This window comes from Pezoporus flaviventris, unplaced genomic scaffold (genome assembly GCF_033815535.1).
Source record: "Pezoporus flaviventris isolate CSIRO_AGI_PZ_B2104156 unplaced genomic scaffold, CSIRO_AGI_Pfla_v1 ptg000066l, whole genome shotgun sequence".
In the NCBI taxonomy this organism is placed as follows: domain Eukaryota; kingdom Metazoa; phylum Chordata; class Aves; order Psittaciformes; family Psittacidae; genus Pezoporus; species Pezoporus flaviventris.
The window spans coordinates 21,109,955-21,136,781 of record NW_026892614.1 but is presented as its reverse complement, the minus strand read 5'-3'; the positions used below and the strand labels follow the sequence as shown (position 1 = coordinate 21,136,781).

General features: G+C 36.3%; 1 protein-coding gene across 11 annotated transcripts in view; it reads right to left on the bottom strand.

Moving 5' to 3' along the window:
• Positions 1-26,827, bottom strand: part of STXBP5 (syntaxin binding protein 5) — a 110,440-nt gene that overhangs the window by 26,827 nt on the left and 56,786 nt on the right. For 10 of the 11 annotated variants that reach the window (XM_061471495.1, XM_061471489.1, XM_061471488.1 and 7 more), the window contains 11 exons: positions 25,887-26,010; positions 24,546-24,624; positions 18,891-19,045; positions 17,782-17,854; positions 14,928-15,075; positions 14,442-14,509; positions 13,329-13,369; positions 11,087-11,307; positions 9,397-9,575; positions 8,174-8,299; positions 7,545-7,696 (listed from right to left, as the gene is read on the bottom strand). In XM_061471495.1, the coding sequence (XP_061327479.1) occupies positions 7,545-7,696; positions 8,174-8,299; positions 9,397-9,575; positions 11,087-11,307; positions 13,329-13,369; positions 14,442-14,509; positions 14,928-15,075; positions 17,782-17,854; positions 18,891-19,045; positions 24,546-24,624; positions 25,887-26,010 (1,366 nt within the window). Of the gene's footprint in view, positions 1-6,487; positions 6,572-7,544; positions 7,697-8,173; positions 8,300-9,396; positions 9,576-11,086; positions 11,308-13,328; positions 13,370-14,441; positions 14,510-14,927; positions 15,076-17,781; positions 17,855-18,890; positions 19,046-24,545; positions 24,625-25,886; positions 26,011-26,827 lie in introns of all 11 variants that reach the window. The other variant, XM_061471498.1, reaches the window with a different exon arrangement.

Here is a 26,827-nt window from a genome sequence, read left to right as displayed (position 1 = left end):
TTTTTCCTTTTCCTTTATCTATCAGTAAATCAATGAGCTCTATGGGATAATTGTGGCACACATTCTCCACCAATGTATTATTTGACCTCTGAAAGGAGAGTTTTAAACAAGAATGGGAGTCTAAATGTTATATACTAGACAGTGTTGTGTAAAAAGACTTTTTGAAATTCCAGATGCTGGTCTCCCAACAAGCAATACAAATTTTAGTAGCAATGCTGGGAGAATATACCTGTACTGTGCTTTTAGACAAGGTTGTGTTTCTAGATCATGCTTCTTCAGGATCCAAACTGAAGAAATCCAAGCACACAGTTCAGGAACTTATTTTCCCCTTTCCTGTAAGTGTTTTCATTCTTTATCTTAATTTGAATAGTTTAACTACTCACACTAGTTTTCCGAGGAAATCTCCTGCATTGACAGGAACAATCTTTAGATTTAGAATTAAATCACACACTTGTACACCTAATTTCTTTGCAAGAAGTCTTGAGGCTATGATTTAATTTATATACATCTTAATGAACTAGTCAGATCAATGGATCTAACAGAAAATGCCCAGAATCCCCTAATTTTATGGCTTGGGTAAGATTCACCCCACTAAAGAGTGTGCATTATGGCACAAACCTTTGAAATCTACGCATAGCCATCACTACTGTTATTTAAGAGCGAAGAAGGGACAGGAGCAGCTAAAAAGTAATTTTACCTCTGACTGTATTAGCAATTAAGCTAAGCAGAGAATCATACGAATGATTCGACTGACGCCTTTGAGCTATGAAGGTCTGTCCATGCCCTGAGAGAAGAAACTAGTGTAGCAATCATTACTGCTCTTCATATCTTCAGCCCCCAGGTACCCTGACTGAAGCAGCATGTGCACTGGCAGTAAGACAGATTTTCTGCAAAAGTTTCCTGGTTTCAGACTTGGAGCATACATATAAATTGCAAATATACAAAAGCAAATTGATCCAAGAGTTTCCATTTTAGAACTGCAAAAAGTAAAACCTGCTAGAACACAAATACACGGAAAAGTGACATTTTAGTGAGTTTTTAGCTTAATCTCTCTGAATCTAGCTGAAAAAAATTGGAAGCCCCCAAAATGAATTAAAAAAAAAAAAAAGAAAAAATCAAATAGTATCATTAAAGACAAAAATTACCTATGCTGCCTTAAAAACTCCCTAGAATTAAAGCTCAAAATTAACTAATGTATAAATTAAGTTTCATGACATTTGTCATGTTTTGCATGTAACCTTCAGACAGCTATATAGAATGACAGAATCATAGAACAGTTAGGATTGGAAAGGACCTTCAGATCATCTAGTTCCAACCCCCCTGCCATGGGCAGGGACACCTCATACTAAACCATGCCACATGAGGCTCCGTTCAACCTGGCCTTGAACACTGCCAGGGATGGAGCATTCACAACTTCCCTGGCCAACCCATTCCAGTGCCTCACCACCCTCACAGTAAAGAACTTCTTCCTTGTATCCAGTCTAAACTTCCCCTGTTTAAGTTTGAACCCATTACCCCTTGTCCTATCACTACAGTCCCTAATGAAGAGTCCCTCTCCAGCATCCCTATAGGCCCCCTTCAGATACTGGAAGGCTGCTATGAGGTCTCCACACAGCCTTCTCTTTTCCAGGCTCAACAAACCCAACTTTTCCAGCCTCTCTTCATACCAGAGGTGCTCCAGTCCCCTGATCAGCATCGTGGCCCTCCTCTGGACTTGTTCCAACAGCTCGATGTCCTTCTTATGTTCAGGACACCAGAACTGTACACAGTACTCCAACTGGGGTCTCATAAGAGCAGAATAAAGAGGTAGGATCACCTCCTTTGACCTGCTGGTCACGCTCCTTTTGATGCAGCCCAGGATACGGTTGGCTTTCTGGGCTGCAAGCACACATTGAAGCTGGATCAAGTTCATCAACCAACACCTTCAAGTCCTTCTCCACAGGGCTGCTCTGAATCTCTTCTCTGCCCAACCTGTAGCTGTGCCTGGGGTTGCTCTGACCCAGATGTATGACCTTGCACTTGGCATGGTTAAACTTCATAAGGTTGGCATCAGCCCACCTCACAAGCGTGTCAAGGTCGCTCTGGATGGCATTCCTTCCCTCCAGCGTATCAACTGAACCACACAGCTTGGTGTCATCGGCAAACTTGCTGAGGGCGCACTCGATCCCACTGTCCATGTCACCAACAAAGGTGTTGAACAAGACCGGTCCCAACACCGATCCCTAAGGGACACCACTCGTTACTGGTCTCCAGCTGGACATTGAGCCATTGACCACAACTCTTTGCGTGCGGCCATCCAGCCAGTTCTTTATTCACTGAGTGGTCCACCTATCAAATTGGTGTCTCTACAATTTAGAGACAAGGATGTCATGTGGGACAGTGTCGAACGCTTTGCACAAGTCCAGGTAGACAACATCAGCTGCTCTACCCCTGTCCATCAGTTCTGTAGCCCCATCATAGAAGGCCACCAAATTGGTCAGGCAGGATTTCCCCTTAGTGAAGCCATGCTGGCTGTCACCAAGCACCTTGCTGATTTTCATGTGCCTTAGCATGCCTTCCAGGAGAATCTGCTCAAACATTTTGCCAGGCACAGAGGTGAGACTGACTGGTCTGTAATTCCCTGGGTCATCCATCTTCCCCTTCTTGAAAATGGGGGTTATATTACTCTTTTTCCAGTCATGGGAACTTCACCTAACTACCATGATTTTTCAAATATGATGGACAGTGGCTTAGCAACTTCATTTGCCAGCTCCTTCAGGACCTGCAGATGGATTTCATCAGGTCCATGGACTTGTGAACCTTCAGGTTCTTAAGATGGTCTTGAACCAGATCCTCTCCTACAGTGGGCCCAGGGTCTTCATTATCACAGCCCCTGCATTTGCCTTCCAAGACTTGGGTGGTGTGGCCAGAGCATTTGCCAGTGAAGACTGAGGCAAAGTCGTCATTAAGAACCTCAGCCTTCTCCAAATCCAGTACAGCCAGTTCTCCCAAGAGCTTCTGGAGGGGGCCCACATTGTCCGTAGTCTGTCTTTTATTTGCAATGTACCTAAAGAATCCCTTCCTGTTATTATATCCCTGATATATCTCTGAAGAAACTACAACTTGACTGGAAACAAGCCTAATTAAAAATTACAACTTAAGCTAGCTTGATATAAAGATGTAAAAATAATAATTAAGAACAATTAACCGGGAAAATGGAGTAAAACATTTGCAAGCCCAACAATCAAGCTTTCTGATTCAGTTCTGGATTTGGCTTAGCCATAGATTACGGTGGATTGATTTAATCGACATTTTAAGTTAAAAATTCAAGTAGTTCATGTCTGGATCCACTTCAAAGAAAAAGGGGACACGGAAAACAGCCTTAACAAACAACTCCAGAAGAGTTCTAGACATGTACTGTCTTCAGCTTTGACTCAACCCCTGCTCTGAATCCCTTGTAGATCACATCGAAAAGTCTTTTTGGTGTATAATAATAAAAAATAATAACAAAATAGTCACATGAATGCAAGAAGTGCTTCTATTTTGTCAGAATCCTGAACTGCCTCTGGTAGAACTAAGAAATACTAACTTACAAAAAGTCGTTTTATATTGTACTAGTTGAGAATTCACATAAAATCTTGTAACTCCCATCAATAGCAAGCTGCAAAAGAATCAAGATTGGTGTCTTATGTGAATTTAATTATATAACTAAGCAAGGAAAAACTGCAGCTGTTCCTGAATTTTGGTGCTGAGTCATAAAATTGTCAATTGTTTGATAATTTGGTGCCAATACTGACTTTCTTAATGGCTCCTACTTAGTAAACAGTATACAAAGTAAAGGTCTCTAAACAGTGTAAGCCTCCACTGAGTACAGAGGTTTCATCACAGTATGAGACTTTAACTTACACAGTTTATGTCTTTCAGCACATGGGCAAAGTTGTTTGTTATGGGTTTTCTTTTCCCTTCACTCTTATGATCTAAAGGCAAAGGTTAACTGTTTTTATCCTTGACAAGCACCTGATGACAGGCCTTCATTGAACACATATACTGCATGCTTCACAAACTATAAATTGCCATCCAAAACATGAGTAATATACCTGGTACGAATCACCGATAAATTCCAAAACACGATCCCAACAGGGAGCTTGTATCTGTTGAGCTAGCCTGAAATGACAGTTTACAGTCTAGCTAGTGTAGAGAGCCTTGTCTCTAAATAGCTGCTGCTTTAAGACGGGAATCTGAATTTCTTTTCTGAGTGAAAAAAAATGACAGAAACATACATCATATAGCATATTCTTGCAATACAAGTGAAGGGAAAATCTTGCATTTCCATTCATATTTTAGAAGATACATAAGTCTTAATCTGTGAACCCCCCCCCCAGAAAAAGTCTTTAAACTTCAACTGGTTGACTCAGGACATACCATTTACTAAATAACAAATATGTAAGCAGATAATGATGATCTGTTAAATAGACATTTTATTCTGGAACATACAGAATAGAAGCGTTCCTAATGAGGAAGGACCAATTCTTGCTGCTTTTTCTGGACAAAACCTATAGAAGTAGTTGAGTAACAGAACAGTATTTTCCTACCTCCCCTGCCATACTGTAATAATTTAATTTTTAATCCTGCTAATCTTGTGATACAATGTGCAATAATAATATGCTGCTTTGTTGCATGCTGTTTGAACCTGAATTTAATGTAACTAATTAAGAACTTGTCTTAACACATGCATAAGCTAGTATGACTTTTTTGTTTCTCCCCTTAATACTTTGTGATAGTCTCAGAGAATGGGAAAAATACTCAGCTTCTCTGAAGCAATCACATCAAATACATAAACACTTTCTAGGAAGACTGAGAAATTAAGTGCAAATACTCCCTGAAGGTTATTAGAGCTATACAGTAATTGAAAAAGTCTTATTCATAGAAAAATAAAATTTAGAAGTATCAAAATGCAAGTTTTTTTTAAAGATAAAGAATTAGATGAAGGCATAACTTTAAAAATAAAAGCAAGGAAGCGTAAGTTCCTTGCATTTCTTAAGTGTTCTAACTCTTAAAGTTCCAATCTTATAAATATAGCAAATGATAGTTCTTTGATGCAAGTCTTACGTGTGGAAAATTACACAGCAATATTGCTTTAAACTATTGAATTCTGGGCAACACATACTTCGAAAGAACTATAAATAATGAGAAATATTAAAACTCTAGAGAAATTTTCAGGTTTTAAAAGGACTGTAGCTCCAAGCTAACCAAGGTATTGGCAGGACAGTGTGTGGAAAGTGAATTAACAACATGGTTAAGAAATTAACTCTTTTGCACAAAGCCTGTTTTAACCTATTCCTAAATTAAATGGTCCAGATAAATTCAGCTTTACAATCATTGGCATAAGAAATCAGTTTTGGGACTTCCAGCCAATCTTTTGCTTCCCTTCACAATAATAAGTCTGCGTCAGGTTTTTAAAACCAGTCAGTGACTGGTTTTCAATTCTGCATCATCTTCAGGTGGAGGCATTTTTTTCATGTCTAGCTCCTTTTCTCCCTTCTCAGCAGGTGATGAAAGACTGCACAGTAATATCTGGCTGTTGAGCCCACCTTTTCTGAAATGTCTTTTTTTTTGCTGGGGAAAAAAATAGCAGAACTAACAGAAGTGGATCACAATCTCAAGGACTCAAGGTATGTGTGTGGGGGAATTGCCCCAATTCTTTTATTTTTATTTTTTTAATTAAAAAAATCCTACAGGTCATTCTTCCCTTATCTTAGTTTTATTCTACCTTCCTTCATTAAAAAATGGGAAGAGATTACCTACATCTGCCCAAGAGTTGCAGAAAACTGGCACCCTTGGGAAAGGAACAGTGTTATGCTTTTAAAAATCAGCTTTATGTTCTCCAGACCCTTGGATTTTGTGAATGATGGAGTAAGTCAGAGAAGCCCTCAGGTAAATCATGGTTCCAATGCCACCTTGCACAGGCACCTGAACTTCAAAACTGCTTGGAAACTCCACAGGGCTGAGAGATACACAAACACCTCCACTCTCAATCCCTATGAACAACATCTTTGTAGAAGTAAGTTTTTATTTGTAATAGACAAATCACTGCCTTTCACAATGTTAACTAATAAAAATAAAAATCATCTAACACTAGAGTTCTGAAGCTTTTTCTGCCAGAAAGGGGGCCAAGCTAAGCTTCTAGTCTCAGATTGTAAAACACTATGATCAGTAAGTAAGATCTAAGGCCTGTAGACATCAGTAACTTCTGAGACAGAATCTCCTTTTAATTTTGATGCTTATTTAAAAACAAAATGCAGAGATCATCACAGTTGTTTTTTTTCCTTTAAATTTCTTTTGAAGATGCCATGAATAAGAAATACAACAGCTGTGTGATAAATTAGAATCAGTTTCTAAAATTGTAACAATTACTTGAAACGGACTAACAAAATATTTATGGTGAGTGAACAAGTGAAAAATCAAATTCAGGTGTTCAAAGATATTTTAATGCCATGAAATGACTTACTTATATAAGAGGTGCGAAGCTTTTTCACAGACTCTGAATATAAGTTAGAAAGGCCGCACATGCAAGAAGCCACAGTCAGCATACCTTCATGAAGCAATGAGAAAAGGAAAGATGGAGACACTAACAGTACGTTTGAGACAGAAAAGCCAGCAGAGTAACTTCTATAATCAGGCTTGTAAGATGCTCTTGCCATGCAGATTGTTAGTATTAAAATGTAAGATAAAAAAAATACATGATTTCATGTAACAGTTATATTCATGAGCAAAAAGGACTTAATTCATGAACATAAGAGAGTTAGGCAGATCCAATACATTAAAATAACAAAAGTCAAGAAAACAAAGCAAGTAACATTTGACACTCTAAAAAGCAGTTTATAATCCAAATGCATGAAGCAGGATTCAAGTCCTTTATTCCTAAGAGGAAATAAAACAGTCAACTAGCAAAGTTATTTCTTTCCCTCAAAATGCAATTTTTTAAATAAAGTGTTTATTTATTGGAAGAAAATATTTTATCTGACAGGATACCAAACATGCACATTCTGCTGTACACTGATGACTTTCAAACCAGTTTTCCTCAGTGGAAATAATCTGACTGGTGCTAACTAGATCTTTTTCAAACAAGTGATTTACTAAAATGCATCTTAGAGCATCCATTTCAATTTCAATAAAACATTATCTAAAGAACTTACCTGGACCTTATTTCAGATCTCTTAAAATAGAGCAACCAATACTAGAGCATCACAAAGCTTTTTGAACAGTTTATTGCCTATTGAAAAATAATCATATGGGGCAGCAGTGACACTGTTAATTATTCTGTCTTCAGCCATTTTGTAAATTAGCTGAAAAGTATTCACTACATAATGAGGATAAGAAAATAATTTAACAATACTGTGTTTTTTCTTTCAGCAATAAAAAGCTGAACATTAGGAACAGATCAAGAAGAAAGAATTAAACAGCAATGGAGAAAAGTATGTTTTTATTCAAAGAATATACACTAACAGCTCAGATAACCAGCTGTGCCTTTCTTCTCAGTTTAAACCAAGTTTTGGGTTACTCACCTCCAGACGGTTGCCGCGATTTTCGGGGAGATCGTGGCTCTCTGCGGTACGGATCATTGGAGCCATACAGTTCAATAGTGCCTAGATTCAACAGCACTGTCTTCTGGAGGTAATCGACCATGGCAATACCATTACAGTTTCCAAAAACTACTCTGGAAAAAGAGAAGTGGAAGGAAAGATAGTGCTAATCAAATGCTCATTAAATTTTATCTCTATTTGTTGCTGTTCAGCATTTAAAGACTTCCTAATTTTTTTTAATTACCCTAAACTATGCAGATTTATAAATTACTGTTTTAGAATGAAGTATTGTTTAATTGCTGTCTTGTAAAAAAACACAGAACACCGAGTAGAAAAGATCACTACCATTGTACTTGCCAATCTGACAGAGCCTTAAATGACACTCTTTGCCTATAGAGCGTCAGGTGAGGAAGAGTGATGCTGATTTGTTTCCAATGTTAGCATCATCATTGCCATGACCTAAACCCATTTATATTTCAAGCACAGGACAATGATTGCCTCTCTTGCTTTGCTGTGCAGCTCATGTGAACACACATCGGAGTTTAATTTTTAATAGATAATTTTAAACCACTTCAATGTAACAATGAAAAATACGCATAGATTATACTTACAAGCCGTATGCTGAGTTGACTGCTAAACTGGTTATCTGCTGAGGAGGTTCTCCACTCACCCACACTAGCTGGATAACTAGCTCAATTTGGTAGCCCGGAGACTGCTTGAGAGGAGAATTTTTAACTCTGCAAAGTAAACAAAACATGGTATCTGTTTATGACTCTCCACACTCTCAGTTTTTATCTTATGGGCTCAGAAATCATTACATTCTACACTACACCAGACTTCAGAAAGTTGAAAATAGCAACAACAACAACAAAAAAAAAATCAACACATAAAAGCAACCATAAAAAGCCACATTGGAATTGGCCATTCACTTCCAGGTCCTTTTTGATTCATAACCTTACCTAATTGAAAATTAATTAATCAGTGATTACAAATATGTCATTTCTCCCCTCTTCAGAGCATGGCATTACAGCATCAGTATGCTTTATTGACTTGAATAAAGGCCACCAGGGTCTCAGTGGAGTTACCCATTCTTTTCAGAGTTCCCAAAAGAACTCTGATTTAAAAAATGGAAGGGGATGAGAAGCACATGTGGAAGCTCCATGAGCACACTGTGGCATCATACAAAATGAACATCCATGAGAATGGGACATTTAATTGTTTCCTGCTCCCAAAATACAAAATAGTTCCCTTGGAGAGTTATATAAAAAAAAACAAACCCAATCAGATTTCTAAGCCTAACCTTAAGCCTACAAATAACTTTCTCAGTTATTTGTAAATGTTTTCATTGCTTTTGATTTGGTTCTAAAAACTTAAGGCTCTAAAACCAGGTGAAATCTGTTCAGACATGCTTGGTCTAAAGTTAAAGAGACTCTCAAAACTAATTAATCAAAATTAAGTTGCCTACTCATTTCAACAGGCAGTAAGATTTACAAGTAACCATACTGTTGCTATTGAAAATGTTTGCCCTAAAGCATGAGCATCTGACTACATTAACATGTATGTCCAAGTTTCCTAAAGCAGGCAGCAGTCAGACGGTAAAAACATTCAGATTGCCTTTTTTTTTTTTTTAAGAATCAGCTTGTGAAGTTCAAGGAAACCAAGAGTGCAATATTAATTTCTTAAAACAGAACTATACTTTCAGATTCTTGGAAAACATTAAGGAAAAAAAAAAATCCCCAAATATTACATTTCTGTAATAATATCAAAGTACAGATATTCTAATTACATATTCTAGTAAAGTTTCACACTCAAACATGTAACAAAATATGCTTACTTTAAACATGGGACATTGTCACGAAGTCCATCAGATGAACTACTACTAGTAGATGGATGAGACTGGGGAACAATGGACTGAGGATTGGAACCTGTGCCTGGAGTTGGTAAAGGTGGCACCTGTTCACCATCTGGAGATTCCACATCATTTATTTCATACAACAGACGTACTTCCAGCATCTGTTAATTAAAGTAAAAAAAAAAAAATACCATTAAGCTCTGCCTTTCAAAAAACTAGATATGAAATAAATGAAGTGCAACTAAAGATACTAATGATAAGTGACATCCAGGACTTTATTACCTTGTAAAATATAATGGTAGTTTAATAAACAGTGCAACCTAAACACAATCCAGTCTTTGGAAACAGAGTTATACTAACTACTACAGACCAAGTATCTTAAGATTGCTAAAACTTGGAAAACTAACCTATTTCCCAGTACATAAAAGTTTGCTGCTTAATACTGGAAAGAAATTAAACACTGGATACAAGACCCATTCAATTATCAACCTGTGCAACGTAAGAAATCCTCAGTTATGAAGATGAATTGTTTTATGTAGTCCAGGAATGCTAAAACTGAGAAGAGCTGAAAGCATATAGACAGCTATAGTTTATACTGTTGTAGTACTGTACACATGGGACCTAGTTCAGTGTTTGATGTTGCACTGAACTAGATGATACATTTTAAGGAACTAAGTCCATTATGATTTCATACTTCCTTCTGCTGGATCTATAATAATATTGGTATTAATTGTAGCGCTGTGTAAAGAAAGTTTTCTGCTCTTATTCTCATCATCTGCAAAATAGAACTCCAGGACTGAAACAAAGAACTAAAGAGTATTTTTTTAAAGCATTTTTAGTACTGAATAGCTTGCTAGTCACTGATTTGTAAATATCATTTAGAAAAACTATTCCCTCAGAAGAAAGTGTAGTTGTACATAAGTAAACGCTAGAAGGAAAAAAAGTATGCCTCATCTTGAACTGAAACTAATCTGAAGGGGGCAGAATAAGAGGGGGGGAAAAAACCCAACAAAGAAAAAAAACCAACTGCATGACAATTAATGCCTTGCTTAGAACATACAGTATTTTTTAATTAAATGGCTTCTAATTAGCTTTCACCTCACACACTCAGGTAACTTAACCTTGCATGTGTGTGTTTGATTTAAAAAGGATTTTTGAAACTCTCGTGACAGAACTCATTGTGTCTTACACAGAATAAAACAGTGACACAGCAAAGTCCTTAACAGACCTGAGGGCATGTCTACAATGCTTCTATTCTAGTTTTGCATGCTACAGAAGCTTTGCCAAAACAGATGGTAATTAACAGAAATCCAGGAGGAAGAAAGGAATCAGCTGCCTAAAAGCTTTGAAAATTTTTCAAATCCACATCTCTATCACTTTTTTTTTTCATTTTATTTTTAATACAGCCAAGTTTTGATCCACTATTTAGTTTGATAGATAGAACAAAGAACTATTATTGGCTGCAAAATCTGAAAACATTGGTGTGTAATTTTCACTTCTGCTGAATTTCATAATTTATTGGTTTTCCTCCACAAAAATGTATCTCCTTGTTTTGCGGCCACTGTTTTACTCTGCTTCATTAATAAAATTAAAGACAATGAAATAGCATATTGCTACAGCAGTCTTCTTATAGCTAAATCCTATAAAGCCAAAGCACAGTTATAGTACTTACCGGAATGATTTCTGTTGTCACTTCCTGCTTGCTGAACCTGTAAATAATGACATGTGCAGAAACTCCAGCTATGCACAACATTCTACTTTCTGGACACCATGAGATGATCTGAATAGCATATGGATCTTCATCCACTATATCTGTGTTTGGCCTGTCATCTTTATTCCGTGATTTTTCAAATACTTTGGCTGTTTTTAGCTTATAGAGTACTTGCAGCGTTACTAGGGAAAAAATAAAAGATAATTAGTTTTGATCTAAAAACATATTTATCTTGTTTTTGATTTTTTTTCATTTAGAAACTTTCCTTCATACATAAAGCAACTATATTCAACAAAAGAGGGCAGAGGAGAAGCACCAAATACCTGTTTCAACTCTGCCTGTGCAGTGCACCACTTGACCAACTCAGTATCAGTATTAAAACCACCACCACAAGCAACAAAAGCCAATACACACACACACAAAAATAAAAACAAAAAAAAACCAAAAAAAAACAAACCAACAACCCAACACTTTTCCTGAGAGGTACATACTAAGCTTCGGTTTTCAACTAACCTCATAGCTTCTCAAGGCTTAGCTATACTTGTGTATCTCATACCATAACATCTACCCACAACTTAAGCTTACCTATGGCAGACAAAGTGAAGCTCCTTTCCTTTCACCTTATAGTATTGCAAATACATGGCTTCTCACTGATGTTCTCAGACTTAACAGGCTCCAGTTTTCATTTTGTCCCGTCTAATCAATCACCCTACATTTTTATTGATAATGTGTTTCTTAGAATTGTTCTAGTGATGCCTTGCCACAGTTTAAAATTGTGGAAAAAAGATCCATATTGGCTTTACGTATATTCCAACCTGTTTATACCAATGATAATTTTATATTGTGCAAGGCTGGCACTGCAATCCATTAGACCTCCAGGTTTTTCTTCCCAAAACACAAGTTCTGACTATAAATCACTGAATAAAGTTGTCCTGAATGCTGTTCAAGAATTACCATTATCATTCTCAATTGCAATTCTAATTCTCTCTTACATTTTCTTTCAACTCTGCTACACCTACTAGTCATATCATTAGGAAAACTTAATTTCTAGCATCCTTCCTCCTCTTCCATATTTCCATGTTTTTATCTGAATCACACTTCCCCAGTTCATCTGTAAGACTGGGCTATTACAGAGATTTAAAAGTTTAAAAATCAAGATAGTGTGTACTATCAGTTTCTCCCTTAACAGATTTATCTATTTTAGAAAGTAACTAAATGCATTTACTAGGATCTCCTTTTGACAGATCCTATACCGAACAGAATTTTTAAACACACACTATCAATAAAAGCTGGGTAACGGCCCACCCCCTCCCCCCCAGGGTCCACCCCCATCCCAAACTGAAATTAAAGCTAACACTCCAAATACTCCTCCTCCCAGTTTTTAAACATATACATTGCATCTGTTGCCTCACACACCCACACATGCCTTCGAATTTTGGAATCTCACCAGTCTTCCACAAGTTTTCAAAGACAACTGATAATGATTCCAAGATTGCTTCAGACAGCTTTTAAGTACCAAGAGTAAGGTTAGTCAGAACTAGATTAATTAAAACATCTAATTCTGTGTAGCCCATTCTAATTTGAAGTCTTACTGCATTTCTCACTGTTACTTTTGTATAGCATTAGATGCAATTGACCCTCTAAGTGAAAAGAAATGTAAAACAGTATCTGACTGCAGGCTTGTTCAGTGTTTCACCAGAAAGTCTTTTACTGTTCTTCTGCCTTTCTTCACAAAGGCCTTCACAAAATGGATCATTTTATTAGCATAAACTACTACTGGTTCCAATTTTCATTTTTAGATACTGTAATTTATGGGGAGCTAATGTCTTCAACACATGCCTCTTCTGTCTAAAGACACAGAAACAACCTACTGAAATTCAATTGTACTAAAAAAGAACGCATTTGTCTGTTACACACTTCTATGTTCAATAAAGTGCTTCTAAAAATTTTTAGAACTCTTCCATTCTAGCTGGCTCTTGGACTACCAATGCACTGAGGTGGTAAAAACAGTGAAACAAGTAACTAAGAAATAATGTTAATTTTATTTAATTTTAAAATAAAGTTTCCTATAGAATTACTGACTCTACACAAAGTAGGAAATAATGAGAATGACCAGACAACAATTATATTCCAGTAAAGAAATCAGTTAAGTTTACAAAACTCCTACTGCACAGGAAAAAGTATCTCTATTGAAAACACTTACTTGCTGAGGCATCCCAAAACTTGATTGACCCATCAGCATGCCTATGAAATATTAAAAAATTAATAAGATAGTAAAAAAATGGTTAGTTGGACTGTTAGACCTCTGTGCTACTGATTAGAAATATGGTGAATATTCTATTTCTATCAAAATTCTTAGTGACCCTATTTTCTTTACTGGAGGCCAGTATTTTACAAACACGTGCCCCATTTACTTTACATAGAAGGGATTAAAAAAATAAACAAACATAAAAAGTATTTGAAGGCTAACTCCCTGAAATTTCATGATACTAGTGCTAATTTTCCATTTTAAATATGGATTTCAGTTACCTGTATTTCCCATAAGCAGTTTGGTATACCTTACCATGTGCTGTTTCTCAAAAAATGGTCTTTATTTGGAGTGACACTTGTAAAGGAGATGCCTACATATACTGTATTTCAGTGTAAATGAGTCACCTAACTTGTTTATTTATGCTTGAAATTGAGAATCAGATGACTTCTTTTTCTTCCAGGACTCTCTCTCAAAGTCTGTATAACTTAAAAGTATAAAGTGACAGTAATCCTCATTAGGATTAATGGGCTCTTCTGAAAAAAACTTTAGAGGTGCTCTCACTTTCAGTGATGCACTGCATGGTTATAAATTAATTTTTATTTATGCTTCTTAGAGTAGTATTAGAAGGATCAGTCTCAAAAGAGATCAAAACAAACAGATTTAAGTATTCAGTTGTCCTTTTTGAAATAAAAAACTTGGCTTCACTTTGAGAACTGAATTCAATAACTATTTGATGGGCTTCCTATGTTTTAGTGCACTATTTAACTGTTTTCCAAAAATTAGAGAAGTTTTATCCAGGATATAATGATAGCAAGCAAAGGTAATCACAATACCAAATCATAATAATCCCTGTAAAACACCTGCTATTGTTTTGTGCTGACATTCTCTTTGACATTTTGGTTTACTTTCTTGTTAATGCCTCAAGAAGACTATGCAAATAGCTTATGAACTTATTTTTTAAATTCAAACCACACTTAGAAAACTGTTTTGTTTAATAGAAATAAAATATTCCCACTTGTTCTTAATCAGCTAAGAAAGTTATTACCACACTATGGTGTCACTTACCCTGTAATAATTATCTCTGGATAGCTCTGAGTGATCAAACCCCAGTTGCCTCCACTGATGGGCCATTCCTGGAAGATTAACAAATACACTGAGGAAGAAAATATCATACAGTGCAAAGTTAAGCCGTTGAAATTACTGCAGGTACTGCAGGTTCCAATATTTCACAAGTTCAAAAACTAATTATGACATATCTACTTTGGGGGGGAGGGGATAAAAAAGAAATGTTCAACAATGGCTATAAACACCACCCCTGCTCCAGGAAGCCCCTCAGCTTCCTTGCTAAACAAGCGATGAGAGCATATTAGGAAAGCACGGCTACAGGCTTGATATTTGTTATATTCTCCCCAGACATCTGCGATTAGTCACTGTCAAAGACAGGATAATGAGTCAGATGGAGCTCTAGTCTTGGCATAGCCACTCTTACATTGTTTAGCGCTGCTGATTTTCAGTATTTTCAAATACCTGCATGTATACTAGATATTGTACCTTCTTACTGTAACCTTGACGCTTCTGTCGAGCACCAACTGAATAGAGTGCAGGTATGAGGTCCACAGGACAATCAGCAAAATATTCACAACAGGTAACCGGAGATTCATGTATAGTCAGAGGATAGGGATTCTCAAATATAGGGTACCTTTGATGGATGAAAGGAGAAGGACTGTTAACCTAGGATTTTTTTTTTTAAAGCAGAAGTAAACCACTAAAGATTAAGTCTGCACTCTTTTCACATAGAGAAAAATAAATGCATACAAAATTAGATTATGAACAAATGCGCTACGCAACTTAACTGCTCATCCAGTAAGCTATCAAGACATTGTAGTACTCCAGATAGAACTTGAAGTTTGTGTTGGTCCTAGAATATTGCTAGAGTATTACTATCCCTATAGTAAGCTTTTAAAAAAATATGAAACTATTTTAACGGCCTGTGGAAAACCCAAAGTTACCAAGTCCTAATTGTAGTAACGTGGAACTATGAATTTGTTTCTAACTCTTCAGCCTATTTTTCCAGGAAGAAAGGGAGAAGACTCCACTTCTTTCTGCGTATTATTATACTGTTCTTAGACAGAAAGTTGACCCGCACTTGTTATAACCTACTCTCGTGGTTTCAGTTGCAACAGTTGTTTTTCTTATTCCTAGTAGCTAGTGCAGTGCTATGTTTTGGCTTTAGTCTGAGAACAACGCTGTTAACACACCAATGTTTTAGCTGTTGCTCAGTAGCGAATACCCTGATCAAGGACCTTCTAGTCTCTCATGCTTTGCCAGTGAGGAGGAGCACAAGAAGCCGGATGGGAGCAGAGACAAGACACCTGACCCAAACTAGCCAAAGGGTTATTCTATACCACAGCATGTCATGCCCAGTATATAAACTGGGGGGAGTCACCTGGAAGGCCCAAGATCACTGTTTGTGTCCAGCTGGGTATTTGAGCAAGTGTATTGTGCATCACTTGTTTATTGTGTTTTTTTCCTGTTCCCTTTTAGTTTCATATTTTCTCCCCTTGTTATTTCCCTAATTATCGGTAGCAATAATAGCATTATATTATACTTTATTCATTAAATTGCTCTTATCTCAACCCATGGGATTTGTATTCTTTCAATTCTCATCCCCATCCTGCCCAGAGGAGGGAACAGGAATGGTGGCTGATCAAACGGCTGCGTAGCTCTGAGTAACTGACTGGGTACAAACCATGATACCTACCTGCAACTCCAAGATCACTTTCTAAAGATTATAGATAGCAACATCCAGTTACCAATTAGACATTGTGACACACACAAACTCCCCACTACCACCTCCATCACAAAAGTGACAAAACCTTAAGGAAGGAAAAAAAAAATTTTTTTTCTTTTTTTTTGAGAGTCAAAAAAGGACACAGCTTCACAACCCACCTAAAGGAAAAATTAGCAACAGATGAAAACATCCTGCAGACCAGTAAGTTTATACAGAGCTATCTGGAAAGTTACAGTAATCTTCTAAAACTTGAACAAAAAAAGGGGCTTAATTTTAACAGAAAGTAACAACTCCATATCTCAACACAGGGCAATAAGAAACTTCCTGCAGCAGGAAAAAAAAATCTACTTCGTTATTTTATTAAGGTGTGAAACGATACTTTGCAAGTCAAGCATAACAAAGACCAGTATGAATTTCTAAAAACAAAAAATCTTCAGCAGTTTTGTTTTTAATATGAAAAGGAATATGCCTTAACATAATTTTAACTTTCAGGCACTGCAAGCTATTTCAATTCAGGAAAAAAAGGTTTATACAAGCTTCTTGACTTCAAGTTTATTCAAACTTGTTTTATTAATGTTTCAGCATATGAATGTTGGAAGCATAATGCCATTAGTGTATCAGAAACAAGTTTCAGATACAGCATATGGCCATGTAACATTGGAAAAATCTACATGAAATTGCTCAGTAGCTGCAGAGATATTAGGAACTACACTTGACCTTCTTCCAAATTCAATAGTCTTCATTAACTAAGGTATCACAGCTGAGGATACATAGTTACAGGTTTTTGTTTTGCCCTAGAAGGATGTTCTTTACAAGGATTTTTTGTTCTTCATTGACCACTGCGGACTCTTAATCAGGAACAGTATAAAGATCTCATCTGTCTGGATCCTCTGCTATTAACCCCTTAGTAGCTAATTGTTACTACCCATACTAATCCCAAAACCCTCGATCAAAAAAAAATTGTAGTATCCCAGATTTTTAATCACCACTGAATAGAGTACACAAACTGTGCCATGGACAAAAGAACAAGAGACTCTAAATTTGTTAGGAAAGTATAATTGTGAAAACTGTAATAGGATATGACTTTTTATCTCTTACAACAGTAGTAAAACAGGGAGTAGATGTTACCATTCTAATTTTACATATTATTGAATCAGTATTGAGCTACTTTGAGCAATAGAGATAGCAATTCATTTGGCAATAAAAATCAGCAAATATTTATGTGATGACCACAACACTCAGTGTCAGATAAAGTTACTTGGCTTATCTGAAGAGTTGATCTCCCTGCTCCCTTAAATTCCAAGCCCTCCTCATAGCACTTCAAAGTAAACTTCAATCAACTTCAAAATAAACTGATACTTAAAAAGTAGCAGTGATCTGTAAGTAATTTCTGTCCATTGATCAAGTTTGAAGTCGTCACATAATATTCTACTCATCTACTACATACTAACTTGAAAAACATTGACCTATAAGGCTTCACAGGTCTGCCATACCTAATATTCAAAATTTTATGTTCTGGACAGGAAGGTATTATGGTAGATTAAAAAGCTATAGAGCAGAACAGCAGGCTGAACACTACAGCCAATTGTTAAAAAGACTACACAAGATTCTTACCCATTTTGTGCAAGGTCAATCAGCACTAAGTCCTTTTCTAGGAGAACAACTACAGCATATGGTTCTTGAAAGTCTGAAAATAAGAAAGAAAAAAAGGTACTTAACCAATAGACACAGTTCTTGCATGCACAGTCTCAAGAATGTGATCAGTCCTCTATCAACTCTATCAAGTTGAGAGCCAAAAGGCCCCTTGGATGACTATAGTTTTCTTAAGATATTTTATACACTCACCCCCACCCCACCCCCCGCCCTGAATATTTCAAGTTAAGTTTGGGAAAACCATGCTCTCCATTTAATTCAATATTCTCAACCCATTTCCAATTTGCTAGAGCCATTTAAACAGCTCAAACAACAAGGAACATGCAAAGAACTGGAATAAACAGTATTTTTGAGAACAACCTAATTACGGAACAATAACATTCTCCCACCCTAAAACTGCTTTTCCTCATACTCAGTGGAGTTTAAAGTGTAATTGCTTACAAACCAGATTGAAAGACAGCCTGACACTAAAATAAGAAAACTGAAAGCCTTTCCACAGTTTATCATGCCCTCAAATTCTGAGCTAAGCAGTTTTATACACTCTGATGGAAGGTGACAGGTAAAAACACTTGAGCCATTGGTAATATAAAACTATTAATATGGGACAAATGCCTAAAACCATCATAAAAAAAATCCCCTTCTGCAGAAGGGAGATTACAGATTAGTGATGACCTGCATGTGAGTATTGGAATGAATAAAGTCATTAAAGTTAAAAGTATTACTTGAATGCTAAGATCTAGCATTGAACGGAAAGGTCTGATGTGCTCAGATATCAATAAACTTGGTGCAGTAGCTACAGCTTAAAACTCTAATATTACTTTTTGTCTATACATGGAAAAAACATGCAACCAGTAAGTGGCAAAACAAGTTTTATAATAAACTTTTCTATTATGATGCTTTGGGAAATAAAACATACTTCAGACAATTGGGATTAACAGATGTTGCTACTGCAGTCTGATTGCCAGAGGTAAAGCAGGAAGGCAATAGTAAAAAATACTCCGATGGGATACAACTCTAGAGAGAAGAGGTCAAAGTACTGAGGAAAAGAAATAAATCTTGACAGAGCCTACCATTAGGATACGGTGTTTCACAGAGGGTTAGAAAATCAACAATAGAATAATCCATTTCTAGCACAGCAGTACTTTTTCCGTGCATAACTGTTAAACAGGGTCTTCTTCCTACAGTGTCATACGACAAGCCTCCTGAGAGAATGATGAAAGGCTCCCTGGAATAAAGCAGAGACATGTGGATCAAGCCAAGATGATAATGTTAAAAGACACTGGGCACTTTTGTAGCCATATAATAAAGTTCAATGAGATATCATTAAGCAGAGATACATTAAGAATAATGCATACCAGCTCTCCATGCAATTGGGTTATCTGTTTCAAAGTTTAAAAAACAAGAATTAGAAGACTGTGACTTAAGTCAGACATCTTTTCCAAACCTCTTTCGGTATCGCTTATTTAACAATCTTTGCAACTGTTTGCTAAGATGAGACTGTTTTTTTATTTTGTTAAACTTCAGAATTGTTTCTTTCTACTAAACTGCAGATTTGGATTTGCCAACAGCTCTGTTTATCCATACTATATAATATTCCAGCAGGATCAAGTACTTTTACTTCCTGTACAGAATTACCCTAAATTTTGAAGGATGAACAATTTTTCAAACCCTGTAAAGCAATTTTGCAGCCACAATAACCTTACTGTCTTGGAGAAGCAACCAGCTGCTTGATAAACTACAACAATCTAATATGTTTTAATAAAGTAAGGACACAAATAAATACCCACAGTTCTTTCATCACACATTTACTCTAGACATTTTATTAATTTTACTCCCTACTACAATGCACAAAATTCAAGAAACTACTATGTCATGGACTTCTACTGCATAATTAAATGCCTTGAGTATAGCAAAACTATTTCTTTTAGGCTTGAAAAAGAGATTAGAGGCTTCCCTTCAAAAGTTTAAGTCTTTACAGAAAGATTTTTAAATACATCCACAATTTCTCCAATACGCACGTAACACACAGTTTAGTATTTCATTTCCTGAAAAGCAAGATGAAATCAATCCATTTGTTTTACTGCTGTCTTGGTTTCAGCTGGGATGGAGTTAATTTTCTTCCTAGTAGCTGGTGCAGTGCTGTGGCTTAGCTTTAGTCTGAGAACAACGCTGGTAACACACTAACTTTTTAGCTGTTGCTCAGTCGCACTTACCCTGATCAAGGACTTTCCAGTCTCTCGTACTCTGCCATTGAGGAGGGACACAAGAAGCACTCTGGGGGAGCAGACAGGGTACCTGACCCAAACTAGCCAAAGGGTTATTCCATACCACAGCACATAGTGCCCAGTATATAAACTGGGAGGGGTAGTTACCCAGAAAGCGCTAAGTAGTAGTAATAGTAGTATTACACTGTACTTTTGTTATTAAGCTGCTCTTATCTCCAAGCTTGTGGGTTTTATATTCTGTTGATTCTCCTCCCTATCCCACCCAGAGTGGGCAAGGTGGGGGTGAGCAAATGGCTGCACGGTACCGAGTTACCGGCTGGATTGAAACCATGACAACTAGGTATTTTCTTTATTATCAAAAGTCATTACTCATTTTAATACTTTTTATGTTTAAAATAGGGCATAATACCTTTTAATGCGCAGGCCTACTGTTCATAAGCACACATCTCAATTTCTTGAGCTATTATTGACTATTGCCTCAAATTTCAGATTTTGTTTCTGGAGAAAAAATATGCACTTAGCCCATGAAATTCCTCTGATCTACTCTTATGATCACTTTAGGTAGGAAACCTACCCTTTCTGTGTCTACCTCAGAAGCAGCCAGCATATTACTATCTGGAAAAAATTTGTAGGTAAAACTGACATCCTGGAATATTGTGAAAAAGAGGCTAAAGATATCTTTTATTTTTTGTCCTTTCCTATAACATCATATTTCCTATAGTAGTTTTGCATTTGAAATAGGAATGTGAAAGACTAGGTACATCTTTTTTCTTGAAAGCTCTGTATGGATGCTCTAGTTTATGCATATGTGCCTTTCATTATTTTCAGGCTTGCCTTAAGCATGCTCTGTTTTCAGCACTGAAGACAAAACAGACTAAGATAAGCTCTTATTTTCTACAATTATTTCACAATCTGCCTGATCCTTTAGAAAGCCTTGTAACTGAGGAGTTGATAGGGTCAGAGTTCTGCTGGCTGAGGAAGAGACCCCACAGAACAGCCGTAATTAGACCATGGCTCCACCGAGTTCAATATCCTGCCTCCAAGAGTAGCCAAAAGTACATTTCTAGAAAAGAATTCAGTTTCCTCCAAGTTTATTTAGTATCAATTCTTCATATTGGAACTTCAGACAATCTTTTATGGTCAGGTCCATGATGCAATTCCAAAAAAAGGACGAACTTTAATTTAACCGGATATTTTTCTAGATGTCAACAAAGAGGAAAATACTGGTGTGATGTACTTACAGTATCTTATTGTGCTGAAATGATTTATTGCAGTAGTTTTTGTCTACACAAAACCACTTTTTTTTTTCTTTTTAACAATAATGCTGCCAGGACAAGTTGCAGTAATTATTTGGCTTGTGGGTTCACAACGATCAACTGACAATAATAACAAAGTGACAGTTTCCAAGCGTCATACATCACAGTAAAAACCACTTTTCCTGGTTTTATTTCTCAAGGTAATCAGATTGCTTTGGGCAGGCTAGCCAGAGCCTGTATTCTTATGAAGCAAAGAATGGAAGACCTAAGAAAAGATTACACGGATCTGTCACATGGATTTTTCACAAAGGGATCAAAGATTAAAGCTGACTTTAGTTTGCCAGAAAGACTAATACAGGGTCTGTATAGGAACTTTTCATATTTTAGTGAAACTGGGTTTACCATGAACACAAGATGTGTGTTTTCTGCTTAAAGTGTTGTCCCTCAGTTGTGATACATATTAAAAGGTTAGCACCTTTTAGCACACACAAATTTTACGTAGAAATGCATAATTTAACAGAAAAATTGAAAGTATTGTACTTTATGTAATAGATGAGATAGGTAAAATTAACTCCCCAAGCTCGATCAATATGAAACAATGGGAAACCTTTAACAAAAAGCAGTGCTCAACTCTTAGAGAATTCCTATGTAGCATTTTTAACAGCAGCTAATACAGAGATTCTTCTTCGAAACAGTTCTGCTTCAGCAGGTTTTGAAGTGATCCCTTTACACTAATTTTCTCATTAGTTAAATCTGTAAGATCACTTGGGAAACACCGTAAAATATTCAGTAAAAATCAGAAAACACAGGATTAGGTCTTGCAGTGCATGAAAATGAAATAAAAATGAGAGTTGGGTGGCTTATAATCCTGTAGGATGTTCTTGCTCAATTTCAGACATAAATCGTTAAATGTCAGCCAGTTTCTGGCAACCTAGATGTGAGGGCAAAGAGTATACACAGAAGTCAGGCCTCTGGTACCAGCCAGCTTCCTTTTCAAGCCACAGGTGGATCTGCCAAGATCTTAATGCCTAGTAATACAGGTGAAAAATACTTCCAAGAGTTAGTATAGCTTAAACAGGAAATTCTTGAAGTACTAGTGAAGATAAATTACAAATTCATTTTGGGAAGAGTGCTTTTGAATAAAATACAATAAAATAGTATATTCAAACCAAATTAACAGATCAAGAAATTTTACTTATCTGAAGACCTCATTATTATTATAACCTCTAGGCCCCAATTATATACATCCATCTTTCTGAGGTACTGCTCTACAGTTAGTCAATGACAGCTGCATTAGCTAACAATAACCTTTTGCTATGTTTCACAGGGAGACTTTTGAGCTGCAATTTCTATTACACAGAGCTTTACTGGTGAAGAATAAGCTTAGGCAATTTTACCATAATGCTAATATCAATCAGAATAAATACTGCAGGAACTGAATCTGGAGGGGCAGGAAATGGCTTTAGGAAGCTCAAGAGCTTCTCTCTAGATTCACTTTAGAGAGAAAAGTATGCTTAAAAGGCAACATGGAAACCATTTCAGCAAGCCCAAAGAGTAATCTATCTTTGCAACTCATCACTTCAAAAGACCTGGAGTACTCTAAATGAAGAAAAAAAATAAAAAAAAAAATTGGAGAGCAATGGCATTCTCTGGGATTGGAAAATTATGCCACTTTTCACAAGAAATATATGAAGAAACTTGCCTTTTTGACTCCCTAGCCTGGGTACAGGATGACTGTCAATAACCTTTCTATATGTTTTTCCCAGAAACAAAGCTACAGACATACTATTGTTGAGGGTAAACAACTTTGTCTTTGGAAACTTCACAGGCACTATCTGCAGCAGATTTAAGCATAAACACCCAACGACAGAAAACCTACAAGCTTAAAAGATAAATAGGTAATCTGTAAGAACCAGAAAAAAACTTCTTGCCTTGTTTCCACAACTCCAGCTTCATAGTGTGAAAAGCAAGGGGTGTAAAAAGAGACCACAATAGGAAAAAGTACTCTCCAAAGTGCTATGCATTCTTCGAAATTACACTAGAGTAAGCTCCTATTTGAACTGCATGAAAAGTCAGTTAGTTTCCACATTGTAATATAACTGCATAGAACAAACTTCAAACTCATCTTCTCCTTTGGAGTGACTATTCATAAACAGAAGGCTTTTGATTGCAGAACTTGTAACTTGTTGAAGCTGAGGCTACTTTTGGTTATCTGTATCTTTCTTTAGATCAGCTTTTAACATTTCACTTGAGAAAGGAATACACAGATGTAGACTGCTGAAAGGAAAATATGGCTTGCCAACTGATCATACATGTTCATACACTGGGAATTAGCCCCCATCTTAAATTCCTTTTCACCTCACTTTTAGCAAAAAAAAACAAACACAAAGACACTGCTACTATATGTATGTGTATACCAATATTTATAGTAAGATCTATTACATCAATTAAGTAACAATCTTCTACAAATCTGAATGCCTGGAAAGCAAATGAAATCAATGCATAACACACAACACCACCACCCTCAAATAAAACAAAAATCCCAACAAAAACATTTGCAAGTAGCTGAACAGGTATCCATGAATACTTTATGTTGCACTTTTTACTCAAACGCTTTAAAAGACTTTAGAACCATAAATAAAGTTCCACTCAGTTCATGAAATCCTGCAATCCTAATTGCAGTCTTGGTAACAAAACATGCTACTCAAGATACTGTAATTCCATCTGAGCCTCTTGTTGAAATTACTGCTTTGTAACATTCTCAGTGTGCATAATTAGGCAAAATTCACAGCATAAATTACTGCACTTTACCAGAAGAGCTTGTCAGTAGCATTTCTGGGGGAGGAACACGTATTCAGAACTTAGAATATTCGCATCAGGCTACTATTTGCCTAAGATCAGCTTTTCAGGCCTGTGCTTTCGCTTCTTCTTGCTTTATCAGCCTTTTTCTCTGTAGTATGCTCAACGGATTGAACAAAAATACACATTTAGTTGCATGGAGAAAGCACGTAGATTATGCATTAGTAGTATCTTTACCTAAGATAAGGTTTGTAGGAAGTCATTTGTTTACATGAGGTTTTGTAGTTTACTCAGCAATACCTGCTTTACCAAAATTTTTCAGCTATGTTTTGTCATAGCTCAGTGCCATCAGAATATGTACCCCAACAACTGGAAAACAAAGTGCATTCCCAGGGAGCTACATTTATTTTACGTACATTAATTTTAGATGCAAAACAACTCTTACCCAGCTCTAGTTGTTTTATATTCCACCTTAAGGATAGGTTTACAGGGTTCTGGCTTCTTTCCATCCTTCAGCTGCTTTCCTAAAGTGAATTATTTGCTTACATTAACCTTACAGTTCCATAATCTGATGAAGAATTATGAAAACCACTATGCAATTTGCAAAGTAGAACACTCATACAGACATATATTTAACATCTTTGAAAACTACAGTTTACCTTGGAACAATACCATTAAAGATTGTTAAAATTCTCAGTATACCAACTTAGAAAACTGGTCAGCTTAAAAGTAAAATAAGGTTTATTCTGAGTGTTTTCCTTGGGGGCTGAGATTTGAACATGGACCACTCCTTTACTGTGCACCATTAGCAACTAAAGCTTTACAGATACAATTTCCCACGCAGTCAACAGAAATTAAGAGTATAGTGTAAATATGCATCTTTTCCCTCTGAACACTGATGAAGTCTGATACAGCTACAAAGTTCTGCACAAAAAAGTTCATTTACAGCCCAAAATCAAAATCGTTTACTAAGAGGCCAAAACAATATAAACGTTAGTCTTCTCTAACCAATTTTACAACTGCAGTAGCAGTCAGGTTTTTATTTTTTGACTGCTACAGCATCATGTAGAAATGCTCAGCTTCCTTTTTTCCCCCTAGACCCCAGCCAGCACAGTAAACATGGACTTGCTGAAGGCTCATATAGGTAAACCAGGCTTCTTAAATTCAGTATCTCATGCTACAACTGTAACTTCACAGATTATGCTGTTACATACACTTCAGAATCTGAGGTAAATAAGTTGCTAAAACATGACTTAGACATATGCACACCATATAAAACCTGGCATTTATATAGAACTTTTTGAATAGTGGCAGCATATTTCACAGAAGAACAACATGTAAAGTTAATTTCCTAGATTAACATTAACTCAAGACTCCTCAGAAATGGGAATATTTTACCAGATGCTAGTCTTACTCTATTACAAACCTTTCCAAGAATTTATATGGTAATCTACACATTTATACATGAAACAGATGCTTGCTTATATGTATTTTAAACAACATATGGGATTGTAATGGCAAGCAAAATGTAAGCCCTGCAAAACAAGCAACAGCTAATTTTGAGATCGATGCTGTTGTGTGAAAGGTGAGCTTAAAGTTTAGCACTTTAGACAGAATTGCAGTGATTTGGATTCTTATTTGATACTTTTTTAATGAAATCTATCAGAATTTGATATGACTTTTTTTTTAGTTGCACTTGCATTTTTAATACTTGGTTTTGCAAGAAGTACTTCTTTTAAAAATAAGTTCCCTGTGTTTTGAGGGTTGTCAAACATTTTCATCTTACCATGTGGAGTGATTGTCTGGAATGGCTTTGTAGGAGATTTTACATTCCATATTGTCAAGGTACCATCTGAATGACTGCAAATGAATTGTTTTCCTTCATGATGCCAAGCCACAGAGTGGATTGCCTACGAAAGAAAAATTTTAAAACAGAAGAGTATAAATTCAGTAGCTTAGTATAATTTTATCCTTATTCAGTGACATGTGACAGCAAAAGGAAATTAGAGAAAGTACTAATTAAATCATGCCGCATTTAGAATGTCCCAATTTACCCATGGTAAGTTTTCCATTCTGAAGTACTTCTTTCAGACATACTTTATTCATCTAAAATGCTGTCTTCATTGTAGTTATGTTTGACATGTTTAAGGGGAGGGGGAAAGATACTCCTCAGAGGGTAGTATTAAAGTATTTTTCAGTAATTGGTAGCATGCAGAGAGTATCTGAAAGCACTTGAACTTTGCCAGCCAACATTTTTTTTATTATTGGGAAAAACAGGCTGTCCATAATAATCCTATCAATACTTATTTTTTGTAAGTCAAAGTTTTAAATGGCATTTCAAGATATCTGTGCAGATATGCACAAGAGGCAAGCAGGGGCTGAGAACATCAGTAAAATGACAGTTGAAGCAACAGTAAGATTTTGGAAATTACAATGAATTATGATGATCACAAAAACAAAACATTAGCTTGAATAAGCATTCTAATGTTGCAGTGGTAGTTTTAAGGTATAAGAAAGCATAGGAATCTACTAGTATATCTTTTCATGAATACAGAAGCATTTTTACATTCATAAAATTGGGACTGGAGTGATTAAGCCATGTCACATGAATTCTCATTGCAGAAAAAAGCTAACTAAATGAAATCTACTTGTTGCCTTAAGGTGAGGGAAAAGTAAACAACAAAGCAAAGAGTACAAATAAGGCAAAGAGATGAACTAGTAAGAAAA